Source organism: Typopeltis vanoorti, chromosome 9, assembly GCF_054136105.1.
Source record: "Typopeltis vanoorti isolate ZY-2024b chromosome 9, IOZ_Tvanoo_1.0, whole genome shotgun sequence".
In the NCBI taxonomy this organism is placed as follows: Eukaryota; Metazoa; Arthropoda; class Arachnida; order Uropygi; family Thelyphonidae; genus Typopeltis; species Typopeltis vanoorti.
The window spans coordinates 89559227-89575089 of NC_143557.1; the positions used below are offsets into that span (position 1 = coordinate 89559227).

General features: G+C 35.1%; 1 protein-coding gene across 1 annotated transcript in view; it reads right to left on the reverse strand.

Annotated features, from left to right (window-relative positions):
* Window positions 1-15863, reverse strand: part of SMC6 (Structural maintenance of chromosomes 6) — a 594918-nt gene that overhangs the window by 483509 nt on the left and 95546 nt on the right. Inside the window, exon 6 of the mRNA XM_090398426.1 lies at window positions 6978-7058. Within this exon, the coding sequence (XP_090254552.1) occupies window positions 6978-7058 (81 nt within the window). The remainder of the gene's footprint in view (window positions 1-6977; window positions 7059-15863) is intronic.

The window sequence follows — 15863 nt, forward strand, 5'->3', positions numbered from 1 at the left end:
TAAGAAACATGCAACTGTCATTATGGACCAAATGGATCATAACAGGAAAATTAGCAATCTTCTTAAAGATTCCTTTACATATTGGATTATAGATTGGATCCTACCAATTTTCAAAAGAAAAAAAAAGTATAAATTATTCAAAAAGTTAGATCATAGTCAAAAGAAACTAACAAAACACTAAAACCGTTTCATGTCAAGCAATCCTGGATATATGATGTCCCTCACTAAAATTTACAAATCTGACAGCCCTTTGTCACTTCCCCTCCCCCACCACACGCAACTCTCTCTCTCTCTCATTTATTAAAAATTCTCTTCACTTTAAAACTTTAATAATAAAAAAAATTAATCCCGACAGACTGACATCTTGGGTGGTTAGCTCTGACAGTACTTCATTTGCCACATTTCCCTTCTAACATGTTTGAATTAATCAGACTCACCTCCTGGTTATTTTTCATGGAAAAATACACAAACAGCTAGATAGTACTGCAATAGGTTTCTCATCTTCCTCCCCCCCCCCCACCCTGCATCAGCCAATTTCTATATGGGACATTTTGCAAATCAAGCACTTAAAGCTAGATATAAACCAATAGTTTAGCTAGGCCATGTAGATTATGTGTTTGCTATGTGGCCTCAGTCTAGATACATCCAATACATTTTAGCACATTTAACAAAAATACACCAAAAGTATCAGCCCGTAAAAGAAATATTAGTATTTCTGTTTAGGATGTGAGCTAATCAAACAACTGGAAATGAAACAAGACATTGCTAATGTATACTGCACTACCGCTTGTGGTTCTTCAGTGTAACTTCTGGGGAAGTGTTCTTTCTGTCTTTCTAAATAGCAGTGAAAGCAATCTAAGATTTTAACCTTTTCCTAGAGCTTAAAGGATTATTATTATTATTATTCAGTATTTCTAAGACATAACTTATTTCAGAAATAGTAACCAGCAGCAGTAGAAGTAGTGATATTTGGAATTTTTTTAAGGTTAAAAAAAAAAACTAATACTACTGAACTTTTTTTTGTGGCATAAATATAAACAATTTTTATAATTTTTAATTTTTTTATACAACTTAGAACAATTTTGGCAAACAGCTGAACAACTGATTTTTGCAAAGAAATTGTCCAAAATTAGATCTGTCCAAAAGTATCTGCTTTGAACAGATACAATAATATTGCCTTATTTCTTTTGTCAAAATGGTAAAATGAAGTAACAGATATTGAACACTGACTGTGAAAACTTTAAACCACCAGAATATTAGACAGAGGTTATTTATAATACAGTTCTAGGAGCAGAAAGATGGAGGGTGAGAATTCAATAGGAAATCTTCAAAATGAGCATAAATTTTTAATCAATCTGTATGTTTTATATTATTATTATTAAGAGAGACCTCCAGGGAATCAGAAACTCATCAACGGAGGCCATACTATTCACAACAGCTGTCATAGCTGTTCTTGAATTCATTCACGTTACTTGCGACACACAACATCCAACAGCAATCCATTCAAATCTCGAACCACTCTATGAGAGAAAAATATAACCCTTACCCCATTCCCCCTTTCTTGACGGCATTCATTCTCATCTTCCAATTCCAAGGATGACCTGCATCCTTTCCCCATCTTCCATAAAATTAAAAATTCCATCTACTGAAATTCTGTATAACACTTTCAAAAGTTTTTAAGTTCAATCATATTAGCCCCTCTTTCTCCTTTTGCTAGTGTCTGCCTAATCTATATTTATAATCAGTATTCTGTAATCCTGACATTTTTGACACTCTCCTTTGCACTCTCTCTCTCTCTCCACTGTATCAGAATCATGGAAACTAGGAGACAAGACATGCATGCAATAGCCCAGGTGAGGTATTATCAAGGCCTTGTAAAAAAGCAAAATGACTTCCTTATCTTTACATGTCAAGGTTCGTTTCAGCATTGTAATTATTCTCTGAGTTGTGTTTACAATTTTTGCTGTATGAACCTTGAACTTCAACTTCCTGTCTACTAAAACTCCAAGATCCCTAGCCTCATCAGTTTCTTCAAGCATAATCCCACCAATATAATATGACATTGGATATATAATCACATTAGTGATTATAGAAGTGATTCATCAAATCAATAGATTCTTTTCATACTGAGACTTAGCTTTCCATACATCACTTGTGACTCTTCTGGCCTGCTGCTTGTAATTATTAACATCATCTTTATGCACACAATCTTCCTTCCACATCATCTTTTTCTTACGAATCTCTTGTTTAGTTTGATTGCATACCCATTTCACTCCTACTCTATTTATTTTTCGAACTCTAGGGACGCATTCTAATATCGCATCATTTAGGTATTTTTTTTAAACACTTCCTATGCACTGTCGATATAATTCTGATATATTTTCACCATATCCCATCTACAACAGTTAAGCAATGGATGGCATAGGAATGTGCATTCTACAAAAAAAAAGAAGAAAAAGTTTAAAAAAATTATCCATTGCAATGTTAAGTGAAAGATGAAGGTGACATTTTACTGAAATGTCAGATATTGAATATCAAATGAAACATCAGATATAAATTTTTGATATGAAAAAAGTCTCAAAAAAAGTGAATAATGCAATTTAACATAATTTTTTTATTCATAAAAACAGAAAAACTCATTTCTAAAACTGAAGCATGATAGTCCATATAATGATATTTCGCAAGGGTAAGTTCAAATTTATTTCAATAAATGCTATTTGAAATCAGTTATTTATCAATATATAACATAATGATTTTCAATGTAATTATTTGAAAATATCATGAAAATAATTTCCACAATATTCTTATTAAAATGGAAAAAAAAAAAAAAACTGTCTTGCTTCATTGAAATGATTTGAAGAATAAAAGATGACAAATTTACTATTATCAAATGCATTTATTGCTAAGATGATCTATTGACACATCTCAGAATAGGTTATTTTTTTCACATGTGAAATTCATTTTTGTCTTTGGGAACAGACATGATAAATAAACTGTGCAGGAAAAAGTTCAAATATCGAAGAACAATGAAGGAAATTACAAGTAACAAAGGCACTCAGTTACAGTTAACCCACTAATGGCTCCACAATCACCATTAAGTGATTAACAGTGGAGGAGGGTAATTATTATTATTATTTTATGACATCTCTATGGAGTCTGGAGACTCGAATCAACCATTATACACACAAATCCTATCATACCTCTTCTTGAATCCATTCACAATCAAGGAACTCACAACCAATTCTTGCAATCCATTCCACTTCCTTACCACTCTTCTTGCAAAAAATCTGGTCCACAAACCCCTACTAAACGCACTCTTACACAACTTCCACGTATGGCCCTAGTTTTCTGACTATTTGTCATATATTCAAAAAGTTCGCTTGCATCAATTTTATAAAACCTCTTTAATATCTTAAAAGTTTCTATCATGTCCTCCCTTTTCCACCTATCGACTAAACTTCATAACCCACAACATTGAACCTATCCTCGTAGGGAGTACTCCACAGACCTGTCACCATTTGGTCTCTCGTCTCTGAATCTTTTTGACCACCTCCTGGTCCCCAAGAAACTCAGGTGACCAAATCTGTGTGGTAGTAGACTACACTGCAGTAGTCAAAATATGGCCGAATCATAGCCTTATAAAGAGGGATAATAACTTCCTTATCTTTACTTGTTTGTGTTTTTCAACATTCAAGTAATTCATTGAGCTATTTTACCAGCTTTTGTAATATGCCCCTCTGAACTATAACTCTTTGTCCACCATGATCCCCCAGTTCCTAGCTTCATGAATTTCCTGCAAACGAATACCATCAATATGATACACCACATGCAACCTTTTCAATTTCAACCTTACATTTTGCAACATTAAACTGACAATCACTATCCTTTGCCCACAATGCCAATTTATTTAAATCATCCTGCAGGATATCTACATCACCTTTATCAACTATTGCTCTCTCCAGCTTCACATCATCAGCAAATAACTGAATATCCCCTTTTAAACCTTTCCCTATGTCAATGATATACAAATTAAGGAGAAGTGGCCCTAGTACCGAACCCTGAGGTACTCCACTAGTCACCATCATTCTCCTAGACTCCACTCCACCATATGCTACTCTCTGGTGTCTATACATCAGCCATCCCCCTATCCATGCTACAAGCCTCATATCTATTCCCATCCTCTCCGGTTTTTGTAGTTTTCCATGTGGTATTCTGTAAAATGGCTTGGCAAAGTTGAGCAGTATCATTGTGTAACCATTACCTTTATCCATTTCTGCTGCCACTTTATTATAAAATGTGAATAAGTCACTAAGACAGGACCTATCCTTTTTTTGCACTCCTATCTACCAACATTGTATTTTATCTTTCACCAGCTTTCCCAATACTTTACCAACCACTCCGGATATATTAATTGGTCTGTAGTTTGCTACCTCTATCTTGGAGCAAACTTTATGCAATGGTACTATCTTATCCTGTTCCCACTCCCTTGGAACCCTTCCAGAGCTAAGACTTAGATTGAACAACTTCGTCAGAGACAATGCCAATTCTCTTGCACATTCACATAGTACACAGGTTGACATGCCATCCAGGTCCACTGCTGTTCACATTCATATTTTTTTAATATACTGAACACCTCCTATTCATCTACCTCAATTTTGATTACATGATGAAATGGCAGAATGATGCTCATGTTTTGATCCATGAAAAATTCTAAGGTGGGCAGAGTATTTCATCCACTTCAGCCAGTTGGGAGGTTAAGCAGCATGCTTTTAATGATCTTTTCAATTTTCGATAAAAAAAAAACTGAATGGAACAAAATTAGGTCTCTGCAATTATTCAGTAATGGAATAGAAGTAAATTGATTTTCTAAGAAATGTACATTTCATTATTTATTTGATTATATTATTATTATTAGATAAAACCTCCAGGGAGTACGAAGACTCATCGAGGGAGAGTATCAACTCTACAACTCTCCATCTCCACCAACCGCAACTACCTTCATCATCTACACCAACGCCATCTACCACCACTAGTATTTTCACAAAAACAAACATCCATGCCCACGGTGGGATTCGAACACATAGCCTTTTGGCTGGATAGCGGATACACTAACCACTCAGCCAACCAGACCAGAATTATATGATTAATACAGAAATCAATGAGAAGGTCTGTTACTACATTAATTGCTTTCTTTGATATTTTTTGGCACCTTTACTTAACGTTTAATGTGTGGGAGTTTATTTATATTTTATATTGTAAGCAATTTTATATATATATATATAAAAAAAAGTTGAAAGTTTATTTTTCACTTGGTCAGACTATAATAAATTTAGTTTAATCCTTTATCCAAGTGTGTGCAAACAAAGTTTGCACCTGAAAGTATCTTGAGGACTGGGGTAAAGTGGTACAACACCAGGCGACTCCTTGCAAAGGTGGAGCAAGCTACCAACTTTCCTATCTCAGTATCTCCCATAATGCAAAACACATTTCCTTGCAGATATGTATAATGTTATGCATTAAGGGAAAGGCCACTACCCAGCTAATGTTTCGACCTTTATTGAGGTCTCTTCAGTGGGAGCCAGGCCCAAGTGGAGATACCAAGGCAGAAGCATTAGCAAGGTCATCTCCTCCTATAGGAGGTGCCAAACGGTGTGCCACCTTTTTATTAAATTACTCTGGATTTAGAGAAAGATGTTGAAAGTTTATTTTTCACTTGGTCAGACTATAATAAATTTAGTTTAATCCTTTATCCAAGTGTGTGCAAACAAAGTTTGTGCCTGAAAGTATCTTCAGGACTGGGGTAAAGTGGTATCTCCACTTGGGCCTGGCTCCCACTGAAGAGACCTCAATAAAGGTCGAAACTAGTCTGGGTAGTGGCCCTTCCCTTAATGCATAACATTATACATATCCACAAGGAGATGTATTTTGCATTATGGGAGATACTAAGATAGGAGTGTTGGTTTCTTGCTCCACCTTTGCAAGGAGTCGCCTGGTGTTGTACCACTTTACCCCAGTCCTGAAGATGCTTTCAAGCACAAACTTTGTTTGCACACACTTGGATAAAGGATTAAACTAAATTTATTATATATATATATTTATATAAAATAGTATATAAAATATATTTATTTTATTTTATTTTTACTCTCATTAGATGTTAGGTTATATGGATACTGTACTGGTTACTTTTTGCATCCACTTGCACTTTCAGCTTCTAATGTATATAGAGTTGCCTTTGAACAGTACTTTTAGTTTTATTAATTACTTTATGACTAAAACTGTTATTCCATTAAATCATCAAATATGTAAAGCCATTTAACATTGGTCAACTAGTTGAAGTTACATGATGTAAATTTTTTTTGTTTCTTCATACTTAAGTAAAGAATAAAAACATGACTATAATTTCTTGTCAAGTATAAAATGCTTTCTAACCAAGAGGGGATAACTTATTATACCAATTAAACAAATATCTTATTTTGGTCCAGACTTCTGTGGGTGGAGAACATGTTGAATGTTTAAACTAAATATTCAAGAATAAATGTTTAACATTTAGCCTTTATGTATAATACATGCTGGACATAAATGTTCAAATCTCTTATTTTACAAGTTACATATCAGAATAGAGAAAACAATTTGGAAAAGATTAAAGAGTGGTACCATGAAAAATATCTGGCAGTAATTTATATAAACAAATCATGTGTTCTATGAGATAATGTTATTTAATAATTGATTTAATTATGCAAGATAAAAATTTTCTATTTGAATACTGTGTCTGATAGAGTAAAATAGGTCAAAATAATGAGGCAAAAATTTTAAGTGGGAGATAAACAGTCATTATAAAGCCATCGCATCATTTTTTTTTTTTTTTGAGATTTATGTGCATTGTTATCAGCCATTTGATATTAAATTTCCTAAATCCAATGTAAGTGTGTATATATAATTGGATGTAAGATTCAATAAACAAGAAATTTTATTCTTACAGCATATTTATCCTTTGCACTTTTTGAACTTAAAAAACAACGACTGGATTCCTGTGTTAAAACTGACACTGGATTCTCGATCTAAAATTAAAATATTCATGATTAGCAGACACGTTTAAAAATAAAAATAGTAACAAAAATAATAAGCATGCACAATAATATTATACAAGATGATTAATAAAATCAAAACAAATGAAAGATGGAAAAGAAAAAATAATGACGATGTGAAATTTTTTGGGCTGAGGGTGCAGTATGTTTTTCCCAGGAGTAGATGTAAGCCTATAAAAGACATCTAGTGATCTAGTCATGACCATTGGGATGAGTATTATCAAAGGGTAATGGGAGAATAACCAAAATTCATTCTGATCTTTGACTTCTTATCTTGAAATTTGATTTCCTGCAATCCAACTACTCTTAACAGTGAAATATTTGAAATATATGATAGACATTAAAGTTATCATCGCATGTTAAACGTAAGATTATCAAACTATGGTTTTGGAAGAAGTGTGCCAGGACAGTCAAAAAAAAAAAAAAAAAAAAGAAAAAGAAAAAGAAAAAAAAGGAAAAAACATATATAGGGAGTCCTCGACCTACGTCGTGTCGACTTTACGGCGGTAATCCCATAAATAATTAAAAAAATAAATTTTGACTTGAAGTAGCATGACGTAAAATTCAAACGTTGCAGATGAACTTGTTTGTGAGCGCAGTGGAAGAATAGGCCGTTATGTTGCGTTTGTTTAAGAGAGGTGGCATCACTTGGGTCCCAGCATACACTCTTTGGATACCGCGTGATTTGTTTACATCCACTCTCTCTCACTTTTGTGTTTGTGTTTTTTTTTTTGTGACTTTTTACCCTTCAATATGGCTCCCAAACATAAGGCAGACTCTTCCGATGGCAGTGTGTCAAAGAAAAGGAAAGCCATTACATTAGAAATGAAATTAGACATTATTAGACATTGCTATTAAAAAGGCAAAAAAGGGAGAAATGCCAACGAACATCAGCCGTGCGTTGAACTTAAGTCGTACCACAGTCGGGACTATTATCAAAGATAAAGTTCGCATCCTTGACCATATGAAAGGATTGGCACCCATGAAATCGACTGTGATTACTAAAAAAACGTAGTAGACTCATGATTGAGATGAAAAGGCATCTTGTTCTTTGGCTGGAAGACCAGCATCGATGCTGTATCCCAATTAGCCTCATGTTAATTCAAGAAAAGGCAAAAAGATTGTTTGAGGCAATGAAAAGTGAAAGGGGAGAAACGAGTGCAGGTGAAGAGTTTAATGCTAGTAAAGGTTTCTGTACTATTCAGTAATTATGTTCTCCCTTTCATTTTCCTATGACCTAGTTCTGTTTCTTGATATATATGTATGACTTTAGGGTGTTTTAGGTTAGGTAAGTAACTTAAGTTATGGTAATTCTGACTTGCATCGAAAATCGCCTGACGTCGGTTAGGAACTGATCTCCGACGTAACTCAAGGACCCCCTGTACTTGGTTTGAGACAAAAACTCAAGCAACATACAAAACCATCATTAACAGGCCTAAGTCTGACTTAAATAGGGCTAAATGTAGAAAAACTGACCTCTTCATCAATGATAATTCTGCCTTATAGAAGACACAAAAGCTGTTGAGCAATTTCTGTTCCACTGGTACTCCCACCTCTCTCTCTCTCTCTCACTCAGATGGCAGTATTGCAACATCTAAAATTGACTTCCCAGCATTATTCTTATTATCCAATTCCTGCAGAGATGACCAACACAAAAACAAATCGTTTCCATTTTTAACTAAAATCGTGAACAACCTGGATATTAAATAAGCTTCTGGTGTTGATGGTCAAACCCTGATACACTGCTCTCACATTTAAGATAATACATCTAAAAGTTCTCTAAAATTCTTGACGCTGTCCAGAAGAGGGCATTTCAGCTAGTTAATGACCTCTCTCTCTCTCTCACACACACACAGAGAAAGAGTCTCTCCAACAAGTCTCACAGATAGTCAGTTTACACATGTTTACACATTGTATCTCTTCGATTGGTATCCATTATTTCCATATTTCTGTTAAACTTACAATAACACAAGTAACAGTACAGTCCATCATTATTTTACACTTGAACTGTGGACTCGTTGAACCAATCCCATTCATCTTTCATTTCATCTATCTTGGTTTTGTAGATAAGACTTGATCCCTAAATATATTCCCCAAAGATTACAACCTCCAGCTAAGAGAATATCAACATGTTACTTTTCTCTTGACCTCGGTCCACACATAGTACTGATTTGTTATAGGATTTGGGCTTTTTGATCTCTTCATGTGTACGAATGATATTAAAAAAAGATAAAATTGTGTTTGGAAGCACTGAAGGTGACTAGGATGTCATCATCCAACTGGTGCATGGTATAGATATTACTGTTTAGGGCATTTAAGCTTGAGATATTTGAGCAGTGCATGATTTGCTGTAGGAGAAAACGAGTTCTGTTATCAGCAAAACTATGGATATGACATGAAGTGAGAGACTGTCATTATGTTTATGAGAAAAGATTGCGGGGAAAATAACAGAGTCATGTTCTTCACAGCTCTGTTATTTCATTACCATCTTTCAGGTCGTGCCCAATTTTCTGCATTAATAAGAAATTCCAAAGAGAGAGAAACCCTTCCACCATTACATGCAGAGAATGACCTGAGAGGAAATTGGTGATGCAATTACAAAGGATGGAAAGTAAACCATAAGAGACAAATTACTGAGAAGTTTTTTTTTTTTTTTTTTTTTTTTTTTAGAACCTACTGGATGCCATAGAAATGTTAAGTGCAACAGCACAAGTTTCTCTGAACATTTCCATGGTATATATATATATCTAGACATGGGTGATGTAGCTGCAAAGATTGCTGTGCATGACTAGCAGAATCATACTAGACCCTAATTTTTTTTGGTATCCAAGTTGTTCAAGATTCTTCTGATATCTTTCTGGCAAAAGGCTGCAGGAGACACAGTGCAATGTTCCAATTGTAGGCAAAAGGTGATATGCCTTGTCGCCTATGCAGGAATTTGATAGAAGAATGAAAATAGGTCAAATTTAAGTTTTATAGCAACAGTGCTATCTGGATGGAAGCAGAGGAAAGGGGGAGGGGGACAGAAGCACAGTTGGATAGAAACTGGCCTAATGGAATGTGAAATGGATCAGAAGGCACGACTAGCATGCAATGTAGGAAGTGATTCTCTACATTTGACCCTTGAAAAGTCAGACTTATATTGCAGCATATTCAATATAGGCTGTGAATGAAGCTGGAGTTCTCAAGTCATCTATGATAGTTTTTTTTTTTTTTTTAAACTTAACAGAATATTAGGAATTTTGTACAGAGCGGGGAATGAAGGTCATCAATTCCAACATTGATAATTTCTTACTCTAACATAATCACAAGTAACTAGATCTGGAGAGCGGAAACAGCTGACCATGAAAATGAGTAATAAAAAGCCTTGGAGAGAGAGATTTTATTCCTCATTTTCATGGTCAGACTCCTGATTTGCTTTATTCCGGTTATTCCCAACTGGCATCGTTATAGTGCCAACAACATGAAATTGTGAATGGACTGAGAGGATAGTATTCAACCAGAGATGAAACATGGCTGAGATTATCATCTGAAATACCAGGAGAGGAAATGCATAGTGTTAATTAAAGTGTGTTTAGAACAGTTATTAATTAACCAGGGAGCAGTACATCCTTCATCAGGGAACTGCAGAAGAGGTTCCACAAGTCAGATGCTAAATAATTCTGCTGTTGCTTACTCTGTTGGTCTTGCCTTAAGGGATTCCAAGCACAGCAGCATGCAGTGAGCCATGTTGAGCCTACTGGATTATAGGCACTTCTTGTTTGGAAGTTATCCATAAATCCTTCACTCTTGTAGTGCATGCACTTACTGTGTAAGATTCCAACATTACACCAGCCATAAAAGATAACATAATAAATAATTATTAGAATTATTAGCAGTCCCCATGAAAATAATAAATATTTTTTATAAACATAAAAACTTATTCTGATTGTAAGACCATCGGTTTAACACACATATGTACAAGAACGTCAACTAGTTTCACAAGCATACTGTCAAGACTAAAAAGGTAAAAGAAAATAATAAATGCAAAAAAACGAAAGAATACAATAAACCGTTAACAACGGATAGGCAACCAAATTTGACAGCTCGCGTGACAATGTATGCATGAAGCGAGATGCTTCAGTCACTATTGTGAATATGCGTTACATAGTTTTTGGCGTACTGTAGTTCTGCTATACATAATGAATTAATCAGATTTTTCGATGCATCTTTCAATACTGCTCCTTGATTTCTGTTCAGGTTATTACCTGTTCGTAGGACCAATGCTGCTGCTTTGAAAATTCGGCACCTGTAATCATCTTCTATATATGTCATTGAGCTGTTTTCCCAGTCTATAGAAAACAAACAGATACTGGACGGTATTTGCATTTTACTTCCAACCATCATCATATACAAAAACACAGCATCATCCATATGTTACAAAATAGAGCCCAAAACATAGTCACAGACGAACAAGATGTATGTACAGAACTTTCTCAAAATGGGTATCCACTAAAAATAATCAACAAATTGCTTCATAAAAATCACCTCCATCAACAAAGGATAGCAACCCAGTACGTTTCATCCGTTGTCATTCCCTAAAATTGCTAGAATGTTGAAGCCTTACAACATCAGAGTCGTGTTTAGATCGAATGCAACCATCAGACAGTTTTTAAGATCACCTAAAGACAGTGTTCCTTTTTTTCAAATATGCAGGGGTTTATAGAATACCATGCACTTGTGGACTTTCCTACATAGACCAAACTTCAAGGTCTGCAAATAAGACAGTAAGAACATGTTGGAGATGTAAATCACAACAGGTCAGATACCTCAGGTTTAGCGCATCACTTCTCAACTTCTAACCACGCAATAGATTAGGAAAACAGCTGAATGCCATATATAGAAGACGATTACAGATGCCGAATTTTCAAATCAGCAGCAGTGATCCTACGAAATCGAGGAGCAGTACTGAAAGATACATGGAAAAATCTGATTAATTCATTAAGTATAGCAAAACTACAGTATGCAAAAAACTATGTAACGCATATTCATAATAATGACTGAAGCATCTCACTTCATACATAAATTATCATGCGAGCTGTCAAATTTGGTTGCCTATCCGTTGTTAACGGTTTATTGTATTCTTTCGTTTTTTTTTTTTTTTTTTTTTTTTGCATTTATTATTTTCTTTCACTTTTTAGTCTTGACAAAGCTAGACAGTATGCTAGTGAAACTAGTCGACGTTCTTGTACATCATCATCAAATTCCTGCCATGTACCCTCAAGGGGGTGTACAGGATATGATAGTACAACATGAAAAAAATTACATCATTACTAACTTCCTATCTACCATTTTCCTCCAAATCAGTCTGTTACTTGTCAAGACTCCAACATTATCAGATCTTATATTTCTATCGTCTAAGGCACTTTGTACCTTATCAATCCACCTATATCTTGGTCTTCCTCTGGGTCATTTTGCTGCCAACCTGGCAGAGAACACTTGTTTTGCTAATCTTTCTTCACCCATTCTGTTTAAGTGACCATACCACCTGAGATTAGCTCTGCTAATGCATTCCTGGATGCTGACAATGTCGAGTTCTTTCCTAATATCCTCATTTTTAATATTATATTGCCATTGATGCCATCTGTTCACGCCTATAATCTTTCTCAGGATTCTCATATCTGCGGTCTCTAGTCTTTGGTCAAGTGTTTTACTTCTGACCCAGCTCTCAGATCCATAAGTTAAAATTGGTTTTGAACACAGTCTTGTATACAGCTAATTTAGTGTTCCGACTAATTTCTTTCTTATTCCATATGAATTTATTCAATTGACTTCCCACGATACCAGCTTTGCTGATTCTGTTGTCTATTTCTATATTTAGTTTACCATCTTCAGTAAAAATTGTGCCTAAGTAGCTGAAATGTTTTACTTGTTCCACAGGTTCTCCATTCACAACACAGTTGACATTTTCAATGATTCTGCCTATTTTCATTGTCTTTGTACTGCTCACCTTCATACCATATCTATTACAAAAGCTATTCAATTTAGTCAGAGAATCTTGCAGACTTGTAGCGGATTTATTTAGAAGTATAACATCATCCGCATAAAGCAAAGAGCTGACATTAACATCTCCAATTTTGATATCAGGTTTAATACCACATTTCTTCATAATGTGATCCATATAGATAATGAATAACAGAGGAGATAATGTACATCCTTGTCTCACACCAGATTTAACATTAAACCATCTTCCTGTACTTCCTTCAATTCTAACTGCTGACTCACAACTCAAATAAAGACTAAGTATTGCTTGATATAATGACCCATTGACACCATATAACTGCAGCGTATTGAATAGCTTCTCTCTTGGCACCTTGTCATATGCCTTTTCCAAATCGACAAAACTTAAATACAGATCTTTGTTATATTCCCATGCTTTCTCAACTATTTGTCGTAAAGTGAAGATCTGATCCTGACAGCCTCTATTTGGCCTGAATCCAGCTTGTTCTTCACCAAGCTTTTCTTCCACAATTCTTCTCAACCGTTTCTCAAGTATACTTGCACAGATCTTGCCAGGAACACTCAGTAGGGAAATACCTCTGTAATTCTCACATTCAGTTTTATTTCCCTTTTTATATATGGGTACTATGAGAGCTCTACTCCAATCATCGGGAATTCGTCCCTCTGTCCAGGCTTTCTGAACTATGCAGTGCAGCCACTGTAAGACTCTTATACCACCATACTTCAGCATTTCTGGTCGAATATCATCTACTCCTGCTGCCTTTCCACATTTCAAGCCTTTGATGGCTTTTTCTACTTCAAGTATGGATATGTATTCCTGACTGCATGCCTGGTCAGTGTTTTTTATCACTGTGCTGTCATCACTGTTTGTTTCATTTAGCAGTTTTTCAAAGTAATTACTCCATACTTCAAGGATATCTTTTTCTCCTGTTTTCATTTCACCTTTATCATCTCTAATTCCTTTTACAGCACTCTTTCCTCCATTCCTAAGCTTCTTCAACAACCTCCAGAATATTTTGCCACCTTCTTGATATTTATTTTCTATATTCTTGCCAAAGTCCTCCCATGACTTTTGTTTAGCTAGTTTTACACACTGTTTAGCTTTCTTACATTTGTCTCTGTATTCTGTAAGAGTAAAAGCTGACTTATTTGCCAGGAACTTTTGATATGCTTTCTTCTTTTCCTTCACTGCCTCTTTAACTTCCTGTGTCCACCAGGGAGTTCTGATTTTTTTATCTTTGCACACAACCTCACCACATGCCTCTCTGGCAGAATCAATCAATGTTTCCTTCAGAGTTTGCCACTGAATCTCCAAGGTTTGATTCCTGTTCTCAAACTCTTTCATTTTCTTTTCAATAATATTTCTGTATTTTAGTCTACAGTTTACATCTGAGAGCTGCTCAACTTTTATTCGCTTTAAAACTTTCTTACATGTTATTCTTTTCAATATGAAATTCAATTTTATCCTGCTCAAGACTAAATAGTGATCACTTCCAATTTCAAATCCTCTGTACACTCTGGTGTCCTGCACCAGGGAGAAAACATCACTATCAACAATAACATAGTCAATGAGACTTTTCTTATTCCTAGCCTCTTCTCTCCATGTGAATTTGTGCACATTTTTATGTTGGAACATGGTGTTAGTAATAACCAGTCCATGTCCTGAGCAGAAATCCAACAGATATTTGCCATTATTATTAGCTTTGCTCTTTTCTCCAAATTTTCCCAAAATATTTTTGTATGTCTCACAATCATTTCCTACTCTACTATTTAGATACCCAACAAGGACCAACTTTTCATTTTTCATTGTGTCAGTTGCTTTTTCTAAAGCCTCAAAAAATTCGTCCACTTCTGCCTTAGTAGAACCTTCTGTGGGACCATAGGCACAAATAAGTCTCATTGTCCAGTTCCCCATTCTCATATTTGCCCACATTACTCTACTTGAGACTGACTGCCATTCAAGAAGATTAGCCTCGTATTTTGTGTTGAATACTATGGCTACTCCTTCTTTTCCTTGATTGTTATTGCCTGAATATAACATTTTGTATTTATTGCTCAGAAAGATCTCACCAGTTTTTGGTCTTTTTTGTTTCAGTCACCCCTATTATGTCAATCTAGTACTTATCTAATTCCTCAGCTAGCTCCATTTCTTTGCCATTCAGGCTTCTTACGTTGATAGTACCAATCTTTAACTCTGGTGATGTTGAGTTGGGGTTTGTTTTCAGATTTGTTCCAGTAGCTGACTTTTCGCTGTTCGCCCTGGTTCCCTGGCGAAAACAACGGGGGCCTTGTTTAACTGGGCGACGCCCCAGCCGTCATGAAATTTTGTCATGTTGTACCATCATTTTTTATTTTGGTTTAACCAATAAGAATACAATTTGGTCGGCTAAATCCCAAATTGCCAGCCCATCCTCGTTCGTTCAGTATCAAAGTAGATACCCAACAGGGTGCACCACGAGAATGTGAGGATTGGACATTAGGTCAGATGCCCTGGTCGGTTCTCCGCATTCCTTTAAAGGCTATGTGGAGGTCTCCTCTCAGTTATACAGCTTTGACCCTTAAGCACCCCCTTATATTAATTATATTATATTAAATATTATATTAAAATTATATTAATTAGTAACAATATTCATTTATTAATTTGTTTTACTTATCAATAATATTATTAATAAAAATATTTAATTTATTATTCATATTTAAAAAAAACATTAATGTGCATCTATGAAAGGTTTAAACCTACCACACATTTAGTAACATAGATAAGCTAAAATTAGATAC